This window comes from Mustelus asterias, chromosome 16 (genome assembly GCF_964213995.1).
Source record: "Mustelus asterias chromosome 16, sMusAst1.hap1.1, whole genome shotgun sequence".
NCBI lineage: Eukaryota > Metazoa > Chordata > Chondrichthyes > Carcharhiniformes > Triakidae > Mustelus > Mustelus asterias.
The window spans coordinates 9291222-9312330 of record NC_135816.1 but is presented as its reverse complement, the minus strand read 5'-3'; the positions used below and the strand labels follow the sequence as shown (position 1 = coordinate 9312330).

At 45.2% G+C, this 21109-nt stretch overlaps 1 protein-coding gene across 1 annotated transcript in view; it reads left to right on the top strand.

Moving 5' to 3' along the window:
• The window catches only part of LOC144505614 (protocadherin-10-like), a 108685-nt gene extending 88320 nt beyond the window's left edge, over positions 1-20365 (top strand). The window contains exon 6 of the mRNA XM_078231718.1: positions 20029-20365. Coding sequence (XP_078087844.1) covers positions 20029-20365 — 337 coding nt within the window. The remainder of the gene's footprint in view (positions 1-20028) is intronic.
• Positions 20366-21109: the final 744 nt, after the last annotated feature.

The following is a 21109-nucleotide window of genomic DNA, read 5'->3' as shown; positions in this document are numbered from 1 at the left end:
CCCCTGGTGTGTCCATGAATTATATACAGACCAAGGCTGCCATCCTAAGTACCCATGAGTTAGTCCCAGAGACATATTGCCAACAATTCTGGATGCTTGTAAAAGGCCCACACAAACCTACATCGTGTTCGGACAGCTGAAGGGAATCACATTCGCCCCAGGGGTAAGATCCCTGAGAATCCCACGCACCTATGAGGAATTGCGCGAGTTAGTATTGCTGGAGGAAATCAAAATCTGCTCACACTCCAAGCTGTGAATGCAGTTAGAGGGGCAGAGAATCCTCATAGCGAGAGATGCAGCCATCAAGGCAGACAGCTCTGATCTCACACGTAGCACTGGAAACTCAGGCAGAACCTTTTCCAAACTATTCCCATGATCCTGGGAAAGATAGGCCGGGCTACCTAGATAGGAAATACCCCTCAATCAGAAAGGAAAACACCAAGGTGGGTGCACGAAGCTATCTTGTCAACCTGAAAGGAGAACCCATAGAGATCTATATGTTCCCATTGTAATAAAATAGGTCATTCCAGATCTGGGTGCTGAAGATTGCGAGGAAAACTAGTTGGCCTAATAGAGCTTCATATGAATTGACCCCTGAAGGACACCCAGTGGGTCGAACAACAGAGCCGGCAGAGACTCTTGCTACAGAGTCTTACTCTTTGGAGGGCATGCCACTATGTGTGTCTGATCTGGACAAATTCCCACAGAGCTTTTGAGTTTTGTCATTTTAGATACAGTGATCCCTACTCATCCCACAATGTGAGCAAGTCCTTTGTACTGCCCAGGGACACAGAGGCATTAATTTTGGAGGCAAACTTAAACCTACCTTCAAGCTATCTCTGTTTATTTTTGCTATTTTCCAATCTGATGGGACCTCTCCAGGGAATCTTGGATAATTAAAGCCAAATGCATCAACAATTTCAGCCGTCACTTCCTTTAACACCCGAGGCTATGTATCAAGTCCGAAAGGACCTGGGATTTTGTTACATTTTAGTTGCAATAACTTTCTTCATACATTTTCCCTGCTGATTGTCATTGTTTAAAATTCCTTCCTTCCTTTCACCTCCTGATTCAGATTTATTTCTGGGATGTTATTTGTATCCTTTACGGTGAAGACAAATGGAAAATTTCTTTCAGTTCATCTTCCATTTCCATATTTGCCATCATTAATTCCCCATTCTCACGTTCTAAATGATCAACACTCACTTCACTCATTCCCTTCCTTTTTAAATACCTGTAGAAACTCTGACTGTTTTTGTATGTCCAACCATTTTTCTCTCATACTCTAATTCTCCCTTCTTATTACTCTTTTAGCCATGCTTTGTTGCTCTTTATATTCTGTCCAATCTTCTGAACTGCCGCACATTATTGCAGAACTATATTTTTTCTTTCTTTTTTTTGAGTGAGCCGTGGCTGGTGGCTGGTGCATCCTTCACTTTAGTCTTTCTTTCTCACAGGAATGTATCATTTCTGAGTATTCTGAAACATCTCTGTAAATGTCTGCCACTGCACCTTCACTGACCTATCCCTTAACTTTATCCCAGTTCACTTTAGTCACTCTAGTTTAAGTTTAAAACATCAGTCTTAGATCCCCTTCTCTCTCCCTTAAACTGAATGTGAAAAAAATCATATTATCATCACTGTCAGCAAGGCCACTGAGAGCTCACAATGAAGTCATTAATTAATCCTGTCGCATTGCACATTAGCCGGTCTAGAGTACTCTGTTCTTTGGTTGGCTCCAAAATGCGCTGCTTTAAGAAACTATCCCAGAAAGACTATGAACTGATCATCCAGGCTACCTTTGCCAATATGATTAGTTTAATCCATAAATAGATTGGAATCCCAATTATCACTGTATCTTTCTCATAAGCTCCCATGATTTCTTTCTGTACATCCTGTCCTACTGTTGGGCATCCTTTGAACCACTCCCATAAGCAGCTTCTAACATTTACTATTTCTTATCTCTACCCAAACTGAGATCAGCCATGATCATATTAAATGGTGGAGCAGGCGCGAGGGGCTGAATTACCTACTCTTGCTCTTATGATTCTTATGATTCTTATGATAGACCTTTTACTGTTTTATGAATCTGACAGTTATCATAAATTTCCATTTTGTGTTTCACTTCAATCTCAATATCTTTAGTTCGTCATTGATTTAAGTTGAGCCTAAAACATGAAGTTGGATTGCCCCCAATGATCAGAACATTAATGGAAAAACACTGCCGATGCTGGAAATCTGAAAATTGAAATATTGGTGATTTGAGATAATCTCGTCACTTGGACACCTAATTAAACAGTGTTACTTATAGTTCATAAAAGAATGCCAAAGGCATCAGACTTAACATGACCCTACAATTGGAAGTGTAAGCAAAGTGATGCGTTACCCCCCTCTTCGTTACATTCTTTCTCTCGGCAATGACTTGCAATTATGCCTGGGCCTTCAGACTTCAAAATTCTTTACAGGCGCACTGTAAAGAGCTTTGCTTTTCACAGATTGCATTGTCAAGTCCGACTATCTCACCACTCTGTTCTCTCTCCATTTCCATACCAATTTCGCTTTCTGTCTCATATGGAATAAGCAGCTATTGCTCTTGCCCCATCTCTTCAAACTTCACATTGTGCATTCTCCTCTCAACATTCCTCTTAAACCTTTCATTGAGTTCAAGTGAACCCACTCTAAATTTAAATGAATGTCAGCCTTCCCTGTGAACTGATTCCTCTCTCCTCGTGTCCTAGTCCTATCAGTGAGACTTTGAGTACCATGATCATCATCAAACTGCATGCGTTGCAAATATTATAGATTGTCATTTTCATAAAGATCTGTTGGTGCCAACACTTAATCTTTCTCAGGTGTTTGTCTCATTATAATGTTCATCCCACTCCAGCCTAACTGTTCCACTCTGCTTTTCAGACATTAACTAAAAATTAATTTCTAGCTTTTAACCTGATTTACATGCCCCACCAGAATCCATTGCACAGGATTTTATGTGACTCATGCCCTCTCACATTTGAAATGAATATGTTACCTTTCTGAAATGTTCTTGCATTCTGAATATCATCCCTTCCTTCAGCCTCTGATACTCTCAGTTCTATTTATGCATCCTCGCTCCAAATTAACGCTTGATTTTACCCTGTAAGCAATTACTGTATCTTGAACCTTCCACACAAACAAAATCATTGGCATTGAATTGTCCAATTATTTTATCGAGATTAAAAAAAAATACATGAATGCTCAGGAATCTGAACCGTAACTGAAAATGCCGGAATTGTAAAATGTATCAGTTAGCATCTGAAAAGGCCCAGACAGGTGAACGTTACAGGGGAATTCTGATGAAGGGTCATTGTCAAATCATTAACCAATCTTTTTCTTTTGGATGTTGATCCGTCTGCTGTGTATTGTCAGCACGTTCTGTTTTTAACTGAACATTTAGTGCTTTAACGAGTTAACTCCCAAGTTGTCACCAAACAGACAATTCTACCTGTTATTTTTCGGGTAGGAACCAATTACGTGGCAAAAGCATATCGTTATAAAAGTGAACTCATAGAATCGTAGAGTGATATGGTACAGAAAGCGACCATTCGGCCCATTGCATTTGTGCTGCCTCTTTGAAAGAGCTACCAATTAGTGTCAATCCCTTGCTTTTTCCCCATAGCCCAACAAATTTTGTCCCCTTCAAGTGTTTATCCAATTCCTTTTGAAAGTGACTATTAAATCTGATTCCAATGTCCTTTCAGGCGGTGAAACCAGATAACAACAATTTATTGAGTTAAAAAAATGCTCATCTCCCCTCAGATTCCATTGGCAATTATCTTAAATCTATGTCCTCTGGTCACTGACCCTTATGTCACCGGAAACAGTTTCTCCTCGGTTACTCTATCATAGTCTTTCTAGAATTGATAGGAGTGAAATAAATTCTGTGTATCCCTGTAGCCTCTACAATATTTTATCATGAGTAGATGGGCGCCTCTTTGCTTATGTTAATAATGATCCTAATTAACATAATTATCACAATTATGATAATGATAATGTTAATCAAAGTGGAAAATTGTTCAGGTATGTCCTGTCCACAAAATGTAGGACAAATCTAATCCAGTCAATTACATTCCCAGCACTCTACACTCAATTATCAGCAAAGTGATGGAGGTGGCAGCGACAGTGCTATCAAGCTGCAGTTACTCAGCAATAAGCTGCTCACCATTGTTAAGTTTGAGTTCCTCCCGGGCTATTCAGCTCCAGACCTCATTACAGCCTTGGTTCAAACGTGAACAAAGGAGTTGAATTCCAATAGGGAATTCAGAAGAAACTTCTTTACCCAAAGAATGGTCAGAATGTGGAACTCACAGGGAGCAATTGAAACGAATAAGGTAGATGATTTAAAGGGGGGATGGGTTGGGTAGACAAACAAAATGAGGGAGAAGAAAACAAAGGTTACAATGATAGATTCTAATATTTATGTAGCACCTTTAACGTAACAAACATCTCTAAGCATTTAATGGGAGCATTATATGACAAATATTGAATATTGGTGAAAAGAGAGACATATTGCTGAAGCTTTTCATCTTGCACTCATCAGCCCATTTAAGATAATCAGTCAAGCTCGCATTTGGCACATTTATGTTTGCTAGAAGTGACATACATTCGTACACAGGGACCTGTTCTCTGTAAACGAAAGGAATATGTGTTTGCACTCTTTTTGAATTCCATGGGAATTTGCGGAGCCTGTAATTCTCCATTGCTTTCACCTCGGCAATGCCTCAGCCAATCAGGGTCGACTTGCCATCAAATCAGCACCCTTCCCTCTTGTGCTACAAATTGTTAGTGTTTGAAGTTTGGAATTCTTGTGTTTGTGCTGATGAGTGTCCCTATGCTAAATGTGAGAGTAACATACCTTGATATCAAGGCAGCATTTGACTGAGAGTGGCACCAAGGAACATCAGTAAAATTGAAATAAGAACATAAGAACATCAGAAATAGGAGCAGGAATAGGCCATCTAGCCCCTCGAGCCTGCCCCGCCATTCAACAAGATCATGGCTGATCTGAAGCGAATCAGTTCCACTTACCCACCTGGTCCCCATATCCCTTAATTCCCTTCATTCCCTTAATTTCCTTATCGATCAGAAATCTATCTACCCGTGATTTAAACATATTCAACGAGGTAGCCTCCACTTCAATGGGCAGAGAATTCCAGAGATTCACTACCCTCTGAGAGAAGAAGTTCCCCCTCAACTCTGTTCTGAACCCTTATTTTGAGGCTGTGCCCTCTAGTTCTGGTTTCCCTTGTAAGTGGAAAGAATCTCTCTACCTCTACCCTATCCAGCCCCTTCATTATCTTATATGTCTCTATAAGATCACCCCTCAGCCTTCTAAACTCCAACGAGTACAGATCCAATCTGTTCAATCTCTCCTCATAAGCTACACCCCTCATCTCCGGTATCAACCTGGTGAACCTTCTCTGCACTCCCTCCAAGGCCAATATATCCTTTCGCAAATAAGGGGACCAAAACTGCACAGAGTACTCCAGTTGCGGCCTCACCAGTGCCTCGTATAGTTGCAGCAAGACCTCCCTGCTTTTATATTCTATCCCCCTCGCGATAACGGCCAACATTCCATTCGCCTTCTTGATCACCAGCTGCACCTGCAGCTGAGTTTTTGTGATTCATGCACAGGGACCCCCAGGTCCCTCTGCACAGTCGCACGATGTATTTTTTCTCCATTTAAATAATATTCCAATTTACTATTATTTCTTCTAAAGTGGATAACCTCACATTTGCCAACGTTATATTCCATCTGCCAGATCCTCGCCCACTCGCTCAGCCTATCCAAATCTCTCTGCAGACTTTCCGCGTCCCCCACGCAATTCGCTTTCCCACTCATCTTTGTGTCATCAGCAAACTTTGATACCCTACACTCAGTGCCCTCCTCCAGATCATCTATGTAAATGGTAAACAGTTGAGGCCCCAGCACCGATCCCTGCGGCACGCCACTGGTCACCAACTGCCAACCAGAAAAGCACCCATTTATTCCAACTCTCTGCTTCCTGTTAGATAGCCAATCCCCAATCCACGCCAACACCTTACCCCCAACTCCTTGCACCCCAATCTTCTGCAGCAACCTTTTGTGAGGCGCCTTATCGAATGCTTTCTGGAAATCTAAAAACACCACATCCACCGGTTCCCCTCTGTCAACCGCACTAGTCACATCTTCATAAAAATCCAGTAAATTTGTCAAACACGACTTTCCCTTCATGAATCCATGCTGCGTCTGCTTGATCGAACCACTCTTATCCAGGTGCTCTGCTATTTCCTCTTTAATGATGGACTCCAGCATCTTCCCAACTACGGACGTTAAGCTAACTGGCCTGTAGTTACCCGCCTTTTGTCTATTTCCTTTTTTAAACAGCGGCGTAACAGTAGCTGTTTTCCAAACAGCTGGCACTACCCCAGATTCCAGCGAATTTTGATAAATAACTACTCACGCAGCTGCTAATACCTCAGCCATTTCTTTCAGTAACCTGGGATTCATTCCATCCGGGCCCGGGGACTTGTCTACCTTCAGTCCCATTAGTCGACCAAGCACTACCTCTTTAGTAACAGTAATTGTATTAAGGACCTCACCTCCCACCAACTCTCGATCTCTAATATTCCGTAAACTATTTGTGTCTTCCATCGTGAAGACCGACACAAAGAACTTATTTAAAGTCTCGGCCATTTCCTCGTTTTCCACTATTAAATCCCCCCTCTCGTCCTCCAAGGGTCCAACATTCATTCTAGCCACTCTATTCCTTTTATATATTTGTAAAAACTTTTACTATCATTTTTTATATTTTGAGCTAGTTTAGTTTCATAATCTATCTTTCCTTTCTTAATTGCTTTCTTAGTCGTTCTTTGTTGTTTTTTAAAGCTTTCCCAATCCACTAATTCTCCACTATTTTTGGCCACTCTGTACGCATCTGTTTTTATTTTAATACTCTCCTTTATTTCCTTCGTTATCCACGTCTGGTTATCCCTTTTCTTACAGTCCTTCTTTATCACCGGAATATATTTTTGCTGAGTACTTAAAAAAATCTCCTTAAAAATCCTCCACTGTTCCTCAGCTGTCCTACCTACCTACCAGTCTGCTCGCCCAGTCTACATTAGCCAATTCCGCCCTCATCCTATCGTACTCCCCTCTGTTCAAGCAGAGGACACTGGTTTGGGACCCGACTCCATCTGTATCAGAAATTCAACCATATTATGATCACTCAACCCAAGAGAATCCCTCACAAGAAGATCCTTAATTCTACCTGTCTCATTGCACAGTACCAGATCTAAGATAACTCGCTCTCTCATAGGTTCTGTAACATACTGTTCAATGAAACTATCCCGACAGCATTCTAAGAACTCTTCCTCAAGCCCTCCACGTCCAATTTGAGTCGACCAATCAATATGCAGGTTAAAATCCCCCATGATTATTGCCATACCGTTTTTGCACGCATCCATTATTTGCTTGTTTATAGCCCTCCCCACCTCTAAGTTATTATTTGGGGGCCTGTGGACCACGCCTACCAGTGTCTTTTTCCCCTTATTATTCCTTATCTCCACCCACACCGATTCCATGTTTTGCCCCTTAGAGCCTATGTCGCCTCTCACTACCGTCCTGATATTATCCTTTATTAACAGAGCTATCCCACCACCTTTTTCTACCTTCCTAAATGTCTGATACCCTGGGAATGAATGGGAATCAGGGGGATTAGTGCACTTTAAAAAAATTCATTTCAAGGAGCTTGGATGTCGCTGGGTGGACCATCCTTTATTGCCTGTCCCTAACTGCCCTCCATTTCAGAGGGCATTTGAGTTTTGTTTTATTCATTCATGGGCTCTGCTGTCACTCAGTTCAAAGGCAATCGGGAATGGACACCAAATGCCACTCTTGCCTGGGATGGCCATATCGCATTAAAGAATAAAGAAGGAAACGGTTACTGGCGGCACGGTAGCACAGTGGTTAGCACTGCTGCTTCACAGCTCCAGGGACCTAGGTTCGATTCCTGGCTTGGGTCACTGTCTGGGTGGAGTTTGCAAGTTCTCCTTGTGTCTGCGTGGGTTTCCTCCGGGTGCTCCGGTTTCCTCCCACAGTCCAAAGATGTGCGGGTTAGATTGATTGGCCATGCTAAAATTGCCCCTTAGTGTCCTGAGGTGCGTAAATTAGAGGGATTAGCGGGTAAATATGTAGGGATATGGGAGTAGGGCCTGGGTGGGATTGTGGTCGGTGCAAACTCGATGGGCCGAATGGCCTCTTTCTGCACTGTAGGGTTTCTATGATTCTATGATTCTATAAATAAAAAAAGAAAGCTTGTTCAGGGAGGTAGATTTTAAGAAACATCCTGAAGCAGGGAGGGAGCTGGATTGATGGAGAGGTTAGGAGAGGGAATTCCATATGGGATTGGGTAGCTAAAGGCACAGCCACCAATGAAAGGCAATTAAAACTGGGATGAGCAAGAGGCCAGAATTGAAGGAGGGCAGAGATTTGGCGAGATGGGGCAAGTTACAGAGGGAGGCAGGGAGGGAGGGTCAGAGGATGGTGAAGGGAGCGATTTGAAAACAAGGAAGAACACTTTCACAATAGAGGGATTCCTGGAATGGGAATCAATGTGTGTCAGTGAGTACAGGGATATTGGATGAGCAGGACTGCACAGCAGAACTTTGGATGAGTTCAAGTTTATGGAGGGTAGAATTTGGAAGGCCGGTCAGGACTAGTAACATAGAAATTAGAAGCAGGAGTAGGCCATTCGGCCCTTCAAGCCACTCCTCCAATGATTTTGATCATCGCTGATCATCGAATTCAAAATCCTGATTCCCCCCCCTTTCCCCCCCGATATACCTTGACTTCTTTAGCTCCTTGAGCTATATCTAATTTCTTCTTGAAATCAGACAACGTTTTGGCCTCAACTACTTTCTGTGGGAGTGAATTCCACACATTCACCACCCTTTGGGTGAAGAAATTTCTCCTCACCTCAGTTCTAAAAGGTTTACCCCTTATCCTCAAACTATGACCCCTAGTTCTAGACTCCCCCACCATCAGGAACATTCTATCTGAATCTACCCTGTCTAACTGAGGTCTGGTTCACTAATTTTCTTTTGGGAAGGAAATCAGTTTACCTTACCTGGTCATATGACACCAGTTCCACAGCGCTTAACTGCCCTCTAACTGTTTTGGAATAGTTAACTCCAGATGTAACAAAAGTATGGATGAGGGTTTTAGCAGCAATTGAACTGAAGTCGGGTTGGAGACAGGCGAAGTTAATAATTTAAACAATTATCATCTGTCTTTGACACTTTACCCTCGTTGCAGGACAAGCAACCAAAGAGCAAAGAACAAAGTAAAGTGCAGCACAGGAACAGGCTCTTTGACCTTCCAAGCCTGTGCCGGTTATGATGCCCTAACTAAACTAAAGAAAAAACCTTCTGCCCTTACTCGGTCGTATTCCTTTATTCCCTCCCTGTTCATGTCCCCATCCAGATGCCTCTTAAATGTTGCGAATGTGCTGCTTCCACCACTTCCTCTGGCAGCGTGTTCCAGGCACCCAACACTCTCTGTGTGAAAAACTTCCCCTGCACATCTCCCTTAAACTTCCCCCCCCCCCTCACCTTGAACCTGTGCCCCCTTGTAATCGATACTTCCACCCCTGGCAAAAGCCTCTGACTATCCATCCTGTCTGTGCCTCTCATAATAATTGTAGACCTCCATCAGGTCACCCCTCAGCCTCCGTCTTTCCAGCGAAAACAATCTTAGTTTATTCAACCTCTCCTCCTAGCCAACATCCCTGAAATCAGGCAACATCCTGATGAACCTTCTTTGCACTTTCTCCAAAGCTTCCACGTCTTTCTGGTAGTTTGGTAACTAGAGCTGCACGCAATACTCCAAATGCGGCCTCAAGGTTTTATATAGCTGCAACATGATTCCCAACTCCTGTACTCAATACCTTGGCTGATGAAGGCAAGTATGCCATATGCTTTCTTCATCACTTTGGCAACTTGTGTTGCCACATTTGGGGAACTGTGGACTTGAACACCCAGATCCCTCTGTGCGTTGATTTATTATTTAGATGTATTTAGTTTTGCCATGTCTCAGGAACTGAGAGAGGCACTCCAATTTCATTACCTTCTTGTACAATCATTTTACATTTCAGCATAGCTGTAATCAATAATTTTCTGCTTGCTTTCCTCTGAGATACCTGGGTCCATCTGCTGCAACCACCAATCTTCTGTGCTTGGATCTCGGGAATTTAGGAAATAAAGCAAGCAGAGCAGCTCATTCAATCCCTCAAATCTATTCAGCCATTCCGTAACTCAATACCATTTATCCAATTTTGTTGATAGTCCTTGATACTTGTACTTAACAACAGTCCATTTATCTCAGTCTTGCGGAGTGTGTATTAGCTTTTGTGTGAAGAAATGCAAAAGCAAAAACAAAACACTGGAAATCTGAATTGAAGACAGAAACTGCTGGAAATATGCAGCAGGCCAGGCAGCAGCTGATGAGAGAGAAACAGTGGTAATGGCTGGAGCTTTCCGGCCCTTCATGCCGATGGGAACTTCCTGTCCTGCTGATGGCACATCCCCTGCGACGGGTTCCCTGGTGGTGAGGGGTGCATTCAATAGGAAACCCTATTGACAACGGTGGGGCCAGAAGATCTCACCATCAGCCAATGGCAGGCTGCCTCCGTCACCCCGTGTTTTGGGTTGAGCGGAAAATCCCGTCCAATATTTCAGGTCGTCACAGGGTCACGGGCTCAAGGTGAGAGGGGCAAAGTATAACTCAGATATCAGAGGGACGTTTTTTACACCGAGGGTGGTGGGGGCCTGGAATGCGCTGCCAAGTAGGGTGGTGGAGGCAGGCTCGCTGACATCGTTTAAGACTTACCTGGATAGTCACATGAGCAGCCTGGGAATGGAGGGATACAAACGATTGGTCTAGTTGGACCAAGGAGCGGCACAGGCTTAGAGGGCCGAAGGGCCTGTTTCCTGTGCTGTACTGTTCTTTGTTCTTTGTCGTGAACCCGGATGAAGGGTCACAGAATGAACTCTGTTTCTCTCCACAGTTGTTGCCTGATCTTTTTCTTAATTCATTCTTTTCTGGGATGTGGGCGTCGCTGGCTAGGCCAGCATTTAATTTCCATCCTTAATTGCCCTTGAGCTGAGTGACTTGCTATTGGCTATTTGAGGGGGCATTTAAGAGTCAACCTCATTGCTGTGGAGCTGGTGGCCGGGTAAGGTTAGCAGATTTCCTTCCCAAAAGAACATTTGTGAACCAGATAGGCTTTTACAATGATCGATCACAGTTTCATGGTCACCAGTGGGCGAGCTTTCAATTCCAGATTTATCAATTTAATTTAAATTCTACCAGCTGCTGTGGTGGGATTTGAACCCATTCCCCCAGAGCATTAGCCTGGGTCGTGGGATTACCAGTCCAGCGATTTATTGAGTTGATTCATGATTTGTCGGTGGTCGTTCTTACGCCGTCAGAACAATTTGACATTTTTGAAGCCAATTCTTTGTGTTCAGCTTTTTTCCATGGCTTATTTTGTAACGATTCTCAAAGTTCTTTAATCTTGTTTTTAACCAGCCTCAAAGTAGCTTGCTTGCTGCTTCCAACAGTTCATTATTTTCAATCTCATTGAAGCTGTCACAGCTGCTCCCCACACTTTCCCTCTGCAAGCATGTACATTTTAATTGCAATGATATTTAACCTTCTCACTGACATACTGGGAACATCAGGAAGAGGCCATTCAGCCACCTCATGCCCGTTTTGCCGTTTAATTTTCCGTAAGCTTGAATGCTTTCACTAACAAAATTCTGTTTTTTGAAATTCTCAGTTTTGAAATTTTCAATTAACCTCCGGTTTCAACAGCTTCTTTTATTAGTACTTCAGCATTAATTGTAAGATTATGCTAATCTGTTTTGGATTCATTTAGCAGAGGCATTGGTTTCTCTCTACTTAACCCATCATCATCTTCAAACACCTCAATCAGGACACAGCTTATAGAAGCCTACAAGATTATGAGGGGCATGGACAGATTGATTAGTCAGAAGCTTTTTCCCAGGGTGGAAGAGTCAATTACTAGGGGGGCATAGGTTTAAGGTGTGAGGGGCAAGGTTTAAAGGAGATGTATGTGGTGAACCATCGTTGGTTACCACTGTGGGGTTATTCCAATGTTACTGTTGGGTTAGGGTGTTGCCACTGTGGGGGTTGTTATAATGTTGTTGGGTTAGGGTGTTTACACTGTGGGATTAATATACCTGTGGTGGATGTTGTTATGGCACATCCCGGTCGGGCCCCGCCTCCTGGGGAGAGGTATAAGACCCTCTGCTCAGGCGGGACCCCTCCAGTCTGGATTGGTGTACTCGTGTTATATAGTTCCATTGTTTATCAATAAAAGCCTTCAATCGCTGAAGCCTTGTACCTCGTGCTTGATTGTCGCGCATCAATGTACGAGGCAAGTTTTTTACACAGCGGGTGATGGGTGCCTGGAACTCGCTGCCGGGGAAGGTAGTGGAAGCAAATACGATAGTGAGTTTTAAGGGGGCATCTTGACAAATACATGAATAGGATGGGAATAGAGGGATATGGTCCCCGGAATGGTAGGGATTTTAGTTCAGTCGGGCAGCATGGTCGGTGCAGGCTTGGAGGGCCGAAGGCCTGTTCCTCTGCTGTAATTTTCTTTGTTCTCTTTGTTCTAAATGTTCTACACAAGCAAGAATAAAATCCTAGGTCAAATTTTACACCTATCCCCCCCTGGAATCGGACTGGCACGTGGGGTGGGGGCATAAGTACAAATGGCCTGGTCGGGTTTGTTGCTTATCTGCCCCTCTGCTGGCATTTTACCCGGGTTGGGTAGGTCTGGCCATCTGCCCTTGGGAAACACGTAATGGACATGTAAGGGCATCTTCTTGCTATTGCTGCGATTCCACCAGTGGTCAGGTCCCATGCCACATGACTAGGCTGCCAGCTGAGCTACGGTGGCCTGGCTGTAGGCTTGGCAGAGGGGTGTCCCTCTTGGTCAGGCCTTTTGAAATCTACAATGACCCCCCCCCCCCCTCCTCCCCACCAACCCCCCCTCCCAGTGGAACTAGCCCAACACTGGTTCAACTCCCAGCCTCCTGATCACGACCACCCCCCACCCCATCTCACCTTCCTGGGATCTGTCTGTCTGGCACTTAGTATTACCTTTCACTTACTGCCCCCCCCCCCCCCACCTGCTGTTCCTCATTGAGGATAGACTGTAGTCCCAGCGATGGCCCAGCGGTAGCGCTACTGGGACTGGAGAGCAGCTGGCTAATTGATTGACTGGCAGCTCTGGGAGATGGATTATCCTCCCCATTGGGGGAGAAAGCCACAACCTTAGGCAATTAATAGCCTTAAATCTGATCATGACTTCCCAGGCCAGTGGAGAGGGGGTGGGGACTCACCCCTACTTTTCAGCCTGGATCCCAGTGATGGGAGGGAGGGTGAAATTAGGAGAATCCCAGAACAGGGCAGATCCAAGTGAACCCAGTAGGCCACTTCTGCACTTTCTGGCCCATTCAAAAACTGAGCAAAAATTTAAATTTCCTGCTCCCAAGACTGGAGAGATCAGATCATCGTGAGTGAGTAAACAACAACAGAAACAACTTATATTTATATAGTATCATAAATATAATGAAATGCCCCAAGGGCACTCCACAGGAGCATTATAAAACGGAGTATGCCATTAAGGCCTATAAATAGATAGAACATAGAACATAGAACATTACAGCGCAGAACAGGCCCTTCGGCCCACGATGTTGCACCGACCAGTTAAAAAAAAAACTGTGACCCTCCAACCTAAACCAATTTCTTTTCGTCCATGAACCTATCTACGGATCTCTTAAACGCCCCCAAACTAGGCGCATTTACTACTGATGCTGGCAGGGCATTCCAATCCCTCACCACCCTCTGGGTAAAGAACCTACCCCTGACATCGGTTCTATAACTACCCCCCTCAATTTAAAGCCATGCCCCCTCGTGCTGGATTTCTCCATCAGAGGAAAAAGGCTATCACTATCCACCCTATCTAAACCTCTAATCATCTTATATGTTTCAATAAGATCCCCTCTTAGCCGCCGCCTTTCCAGCGAAAACAATCCCAAATCCCTCAGCCTCTCCTCATAGGATCTCCCCTCCATACCAGGCAACATCCTGGTAAACCTCCTCTGCACCCTCTCCAAAGCCTCCACATCCTTCCTGTAATGTGGGGACCAGAACTGCACACAGTACTCCAAGTGCGGCCGCACCAGAGTTGTGTACAGTTGCAACATAACGCTACGACTCCTAAATTCAATCCCCCTACCAATAAACGCCAAGACACCATATGCCTTCTTAACAACCTTATCTACTTGATTCCCAACTTTCAGGGATCTATGCACACATACACCTAGATCCCTCTGCTCCTCCACACTATTCAAAGTCCTCCCGTTAGCCCTATACTCAACACATCTGTTATTCCTACCAAAGTGAATTACCTCACACTTCTCCGCATTAAACTCCATCCGCCACCTCTCGGCCCAACTTTGCAACCTGTCTAAGTCTTCCTGCAAACTACGACACCCTTCCTCACTGTCTACCACACCACCGACTTTGGTGTCATCAGCAAATTTGCTAATCCACCCAACTATACCCTCATCCAGATCATTAATAAATATTACAAACAGCAGTGGCCCCAAAACAGATCCTTGAGGTACACCACTTGTAACCGCACTCCATGATGAATATTTACTATCAACCACCACCCTCTGTTTCCTATCCGCTAGCCAATTCCTGATCCAATTTCCTAGATCACCCCCAATCCCATACATCTGCATTTTCTGCAGAAGCCTACCATGGTGAACCTTATCAAACGCCTTACTAAAATCCATATATACCACGTCCACTGCCTTGCCCCCATCCACCTCCTTGGTCACTTTCTCAAAAAACTCAATAAGGTTAGTAAGGCACGACCTACCTGCCACAAAACCATGCTGACTATCACCTATCAATTCATTACTCTCCAAATAACTATAAATCCTATCCCTTATAATTTTTTCCAACATCTTGGTCAAAATTTTCCGGCTGTTCCTGTCAATGGCGTCTTCCAGTCCTGCTGGTGACAGCGCCTCCCCATGGGTTCCCCGGTGGTGTTGGGTGCGAACTTTGGAAAATCTATTGAGTGCGGCAGGATGAGAAGATCTCACCGCTGGACAATGGTGGGCTGCCTCCGTTGCTGCAAAGGGAGGCAGAAAATTCTGCTCAATATGTCTAATGATCACGTTGTCAAAGATAGCTTTAAGGGGCGTCTTAAAGTTGGATAATTAAGTGTAGAGGGGTGGAGATGTTTGGGGAATTCCGCAGCTTGGGGCCTAGATCAGTGGTTCCCAACCTTTTCAGTAACACAGCACACTTCAATGAGACAAACAATTCCATGGCGCACCCACTGAGACTTTAGTGGACAGGTTCAAAAGGCAATTAAGGAGGCTAATGGAATCTTAGCATTTCTCTCCAGTAGAGCCTGTGTTATACAACGAAAGAAGTTCAGTTACAATTTCAAGTTCTGGTTAGGTTTCATTAATGTATTTGGTTTTGGACAGCACACCTTGGGCTTTGGAGGGAGTGCAGCACAGATTGAGCAGAATCTTCCTGGGGCTAAAGGATTAAATTATGAGGAGAAGCTGTGTATTGCCTTGAATCTGGAAGATTTTTGGGTGATCCAATCCCTGAAGTCCTAAAATGATTCAATGAAGTAAACAGGAAGAATCTCTGTTCCGTAGTAAGGTAACCAAGAACATAGGGGCACAATCTTGAAATTTGAGCCAGAACTGTTAGGAGTAAAATGCACACAAAGGGGAGTAGTAATCTGGAACTCTCTTCCTCAAGAAGGCTAAGGGTCTCTCAAGAGGCGAATAATAGATTGTAGTTAAGAGTGTCAAGATCAATGAGAGGCTTTGTGATGGTAGTGTCCCTATCACTGGTCCAGAAGCTCTGGGTTCAAGTCTCCCGTAATAGTTTTAACAACACCAGGTTAAAGTCCAACAGGTTTATTTGGTAGCAAATACCATTAGCTTTCGGAGCGCTGCTCCTTCGTCAGATGGAGTGGAAATGTGGAAATGTATAACACTGGGTTCAAGTCCCCCTACAGGACTTAATGGCCATGGGAGGTGCGTCTGTAACTTTGTCAAATGCTCAGTCCTTGCAATTCCCCTGATGGCAGGTGGTAACAGTGGGAGAGTTTCCTGGTCACCATACTGCAGAAGGCAAAGGCAAACCACCGTGCTGAGCACCAATTCAGTGGAAGTCTGTGGGCAGCGATAGTTTTCTAGTGCAGCGGGGTGGGAGAATCTCATGGCCGGGCATGCACGGGATTTGCGCATGTGTTCCCGCCACGAGCGCATCTCCCAGAGCCAGATTCCCAACACAGTCAAATCCGGGCTGGAAACCGGCGGGAAGACAGGTAAGTAATTTAAATCTTTATTTTAATGTAATTTAAATGTAATTAGCGGGCCCGGAACTGAAGTCTCCAGACCTGCTAGCATCTTCCCCACCCCCTCCCACCCCTCCTGCCAGAGTATTTTTCTCCAGCGTGGATTACAGTCGCTCTTCACTTCTGAGGAACTATTGGGATTACCCCGCTGGAGTGAAGTGAGGGGACAATCGGGCTGGAAGGTGGTGCCCCCTGGGTATTGGCACCCTGGCAGTGCCTGTGTCCCCTGGCATTGCCCAAGGGGCAAAGTGCCCATTCCTAGGAGGCATCTTGGCACTGCCCATCGAGTGCGGAGCAGTGCCAAGGGGTGGGGCCTATGGGGGCGGGGCCTCGGTGGGCGATCAGTGGGGATGGGGGTGTCCCACTGCCACTCTGCCATTGGGATCAGTGGGGGAAGCGGGGAGGCCAGCGTTGGGGTGGGCTGGGGGGGGGGGGGGGGTGTTAGCCAGGAGGTTCTGCACTGCGGGGTGGGGGGAATGGGGGGGGTGTGGTCAGCACTTGGTGGATCGGTGGAGGGGGCTCCAGATTGGGGTGGTCCAAGACTTGGGGGGGGGGGGGTCAGCACTGCCCGGGAATGGTCAGCGTGCCACGATTAGGCTCTGGGGGTTGGGGGGGCAGCACTGCAGGGGTCGCGGGGTTGGCCAGCAATTGAGCTGGCCAGAAAACTGGAGGCTGACAGTTCGGGGCCACGGCGCATGTGCAGAGGTCCACTGGTTTTAGCCTCCTGGGCGGTAAATAGGCCCCGTCCCCTGACATTTTTGAGGAAGTGACAAAAACGGTCGATGAAGGAAGGGCCGTGGATGTCGTCTATATGGATTTCAGTAAGGCATTTGACAAAGGCCCACATGGCAGGTTGGTTAAGAAGGTTAAGGCTCATGGGATACAAGGAGAAGTGGCTAGATGGGTGGAGAACTGGCTTGGCCATAGGAGACAGAGGGTAGTGGTCGAAGGGTCTTTTTCCGGCTGGAGGTCTGTGACCAGTGGTGTTCCGCAGGGCTCTGTACTGGGGCCTCTGCTATTTGTGATATATATAAATGATTTGGAAGAAGGTGTAACTGGTGTAATCAGCAAGTTTGCGGATGACACGAAGATGGCTGGACTTGCGGATAGCGAAGAGCATTGTCGGGCAATACAGCAGGATATATATAGGCTGGAAAATTGGGCGGAGAGGTGGCAGATGGAGTTTAATCCGGATAAATGCGAAGTGATGCATTTTGGAAGAAATAATGTAGGGAGGAGTTATACAATAAATGGCAGAGTCATCAGGAGTATCGAAACACAGAGGGACCTAGGTGTGCAAGTCCACAAATCCTTGAAGGTGGCAACACAGGTGGAGAAGGTGGTGAAGAAGGCATATGGTATGCTTGCCTTTATAGGACGGGGTATAGAGTATAAAAGCTGGAGTCTGATGATGCAGTACATTTGGAGTACTGCGTCCAGTTCTGGTCGCCGCACTACCAGAAGGACGTGGAGGCGTTAGAGAGAGTGCAGAGAAGGTTTACCAGGATGTTGCCTGGTATGGAGGGTCTTAGCTATGAGGAGAGATTGGGTAAACTGGGGTTGTTCTCCCTGGAAAGACGGAGAATGAGGGGAGATCTAATAGAGGTGTACAAGATTATGAAGGGGATAGATAGGGTGAATGGTGGGAAGCTTTTTCCCAGGTCGGAGGTGACGATCACGAGGGGTCACGGGCTCAAGGTGAGAGTATAACTCAGATATCAGAGGGATATTTTTTACACAGAGGGTGGTGGGGGCCTGGAATGCGCTGCCAAGTAGGGTGGTGGAGGCAGGCACGCTGACATCATTTAAGACTTACCTGGATAGTCACATGAGCAGCCTGGGAATGGGGGGATACAAACGATTGGTCTAGTTGGACCAAGGAGCGGCACAGGCTTGGAGGGCCGAAGGGCCTGTTTTCTGTGCTGTACTGTTCTTTGTTCTTTGTTTGTTCTATTCTCACTGGTGGCCTCTGCAGTGCACAGAGTGTGGGAGATTCTTGTCTGGAGTCCCATTTAAAAAAACCCAGCGTTATTACTGCAGTTTTCCCGTGAATTGAACATTGAGAATTTTTTTGGGAGAATTACACCCCATTAGTACTAATTGCCCTCTTAGGACATTGTATCTGAAAAAGTGTATTAGGAAATAAAAATAAATGTCAGGAATTCAGGGATAAATCAGCCATGATGTAATTAAATACTGGAACCGGCTCTTGGAGTTGAATGGAATGCCCATTCTTGTATTATGTTGAGTAATTTTAGTGAAATGCTGCTGTGTTCTGTGAATCTTTATTCACCAGAGATTTATCAAGTACATAAATAATGTGCTCTGCATGGCTCTGGATTGATTTTAAGAGGGGTACAGATTCCAGAAACAATTCTGCTGCTTGTGCTTTTACACCCACACTCTGCTTGCTGAAGTCTCACTCTTTATTCCTCAAACCCATCGCTGAATTTTTGCTCCTTCTCTGCCCGTTCTCTGCGTGGAAGTCTCGCTATTTAAACTCCCCTCTCCTCAGTGAAGTCTCGCTCTTCACACCCCCTCTCCTGTGTTGCACTCTAATTAAATACCCACTCTCCTCGCAGAAATCCTGCTGTCTACAACTGCGTAGATCTCGCTGAGGCCTCTATTTTATCCCTTACATTCTTCGCTAACTTCTCGCTCATTTTATGCTGCTCTCCTGCTTCACAACCCCACTTCCCTCGCTGAAATCTCCCTTTGTGTTGCTTCACTACACCCTCTGAAAACCCAATCTTTATCATCCATTTTCTCACTGAGGTTTCACTCTTGATACACCCCTGTACACACTCACTCGGCACGATAGCACAGTGGTTAGCACTGCTGATTCACAGTGCCAGGGACCTGGGTTTGATTTCCGGCTTGGGTCACTGTTTGTGTGGAGTTTGCACATCCTCCCCGTGTCTGCGTGGGTTTCCTCCAGCTGTCCGGTTTCCTCCCACATTCTGAAAGATGTGCTGGTTCGGTGGATTGACCTGAACAGGCGCCGGACTGTGGCGACGAGGGGAATTTCACAGTAACTTCATTGCAGTGTTAATGTAAGCCTTACTTGTGACTAATAAATAAACTTTACTTTTTACCTATATCGTCTCACTGATAGATCTCTCTTTATATTCCACATTCGTCAGTAATATCTCGCTATTTAAAACTCCACTCCCCTCCCTAAAACCCTACTATTTACAGCTGGTTCTTCTCGCTGAAGTCTCGCACTTACACTTCAGCCTCCTCTCTGAAGTCTCATTCTTTCTATCCCTCCCTGCTCACTGCAACCTCGTCCAGTACCAGAGCCCCACTCTCCTTGATAAAGTTCCGCTCTTTCGATCCCACTCTCTGTGCTGAAAACCTCCTTAGAGCCCTGCTGTCCCCTCTGAGATTGATTTTCTTTACACCATGCTCCTCTGACTGACGTTCTCCTTTTAAACACTGCTCTCCTCTCAAATCCAAACACCTTCTCTCCTCGCTGAAATCTGCCAAGATTTGTGATGTCATCCCCTTTCCTAAGCTGCTATTGGCCGGGAGTTCCACCAGTCATGGAAGAGTTCGGCTCCTGTGTCTCTGGCATTGCTGATTGGCTGACCCGTGGATACACTTGCCTGATTGCCCAGACTCCATATTCCATCCAGACCTGCTTCAGACTCCCTGACCTGGGACCCAGACATCCAGACCCAGACCTCCCTCTCCAGCGGAACTGTGCCAGTCTCAAAATGCAGAAGTTTTGTACTTTTGTACAAAATCCCACGGTACACATGTGGAGAGTTGGCATGGTACACCAGTGTGCTGCGGTGGCACACCATTTGAAAAATACTGGTCTAGACAATGAGAGACACAGACAACTGTGAGTAAAATTCGAGATGTGCAAGAGACCAGAATTGGAGGAGCACCTATATCTTATAGAAACATAGAAACTAGAAGCAGAAGTAGGCCATTCGGCCCTTCAAGCCTGCTCCATCATTCATTATGATCATGGCTGATCATCAAATTGAATATCCAGGTTCCCTCCTTCCCCCATATCCCTTGATCCCTTTAGCCCCTAGAGCCATATCTAGTTTCTTCTTGAAATCAGACAACATTTTGGCCTCAACTACTTTCTGTGGGAGTGAATTCCACAGATTCACCACTCTCTGGGTGAAGAAATTTCTCTTCACCTCAGTTCTAAAAGGTTTACTCCTTATCCTCAAACTATGACCCCTAGTTCTGGACTCCCCCACACTAGGAACATTCTTTCTGAACATACCCTGTCGAACCCTTGGAGGGTTGTGGGACTGGAGGAAATTGCAGCGTTAGGAAGGGATTTGAAAATAATCTCTAGTTTAACTAATCCCCAACTGGTTTTCACAAAGTGTGGAGCATGAAAATGTAACTTTAGTTCATGTGATGAATGATTAGAGTTTATGTGCAATCATATACAACAAAGGTCATTGTGTTCCCATTACCTTGCTGCTCTTGACTTCCTTGATGGTCGGAGTCACAAGACTGACAGTTTGACCTTTGAACACTCGAGCTAATGTTTCGTGTAAAGCCACTTATTGTAGATTCATTTGAAGAAGGTGATTAATCATTTTAGTTTCATATTGATCAGCTAT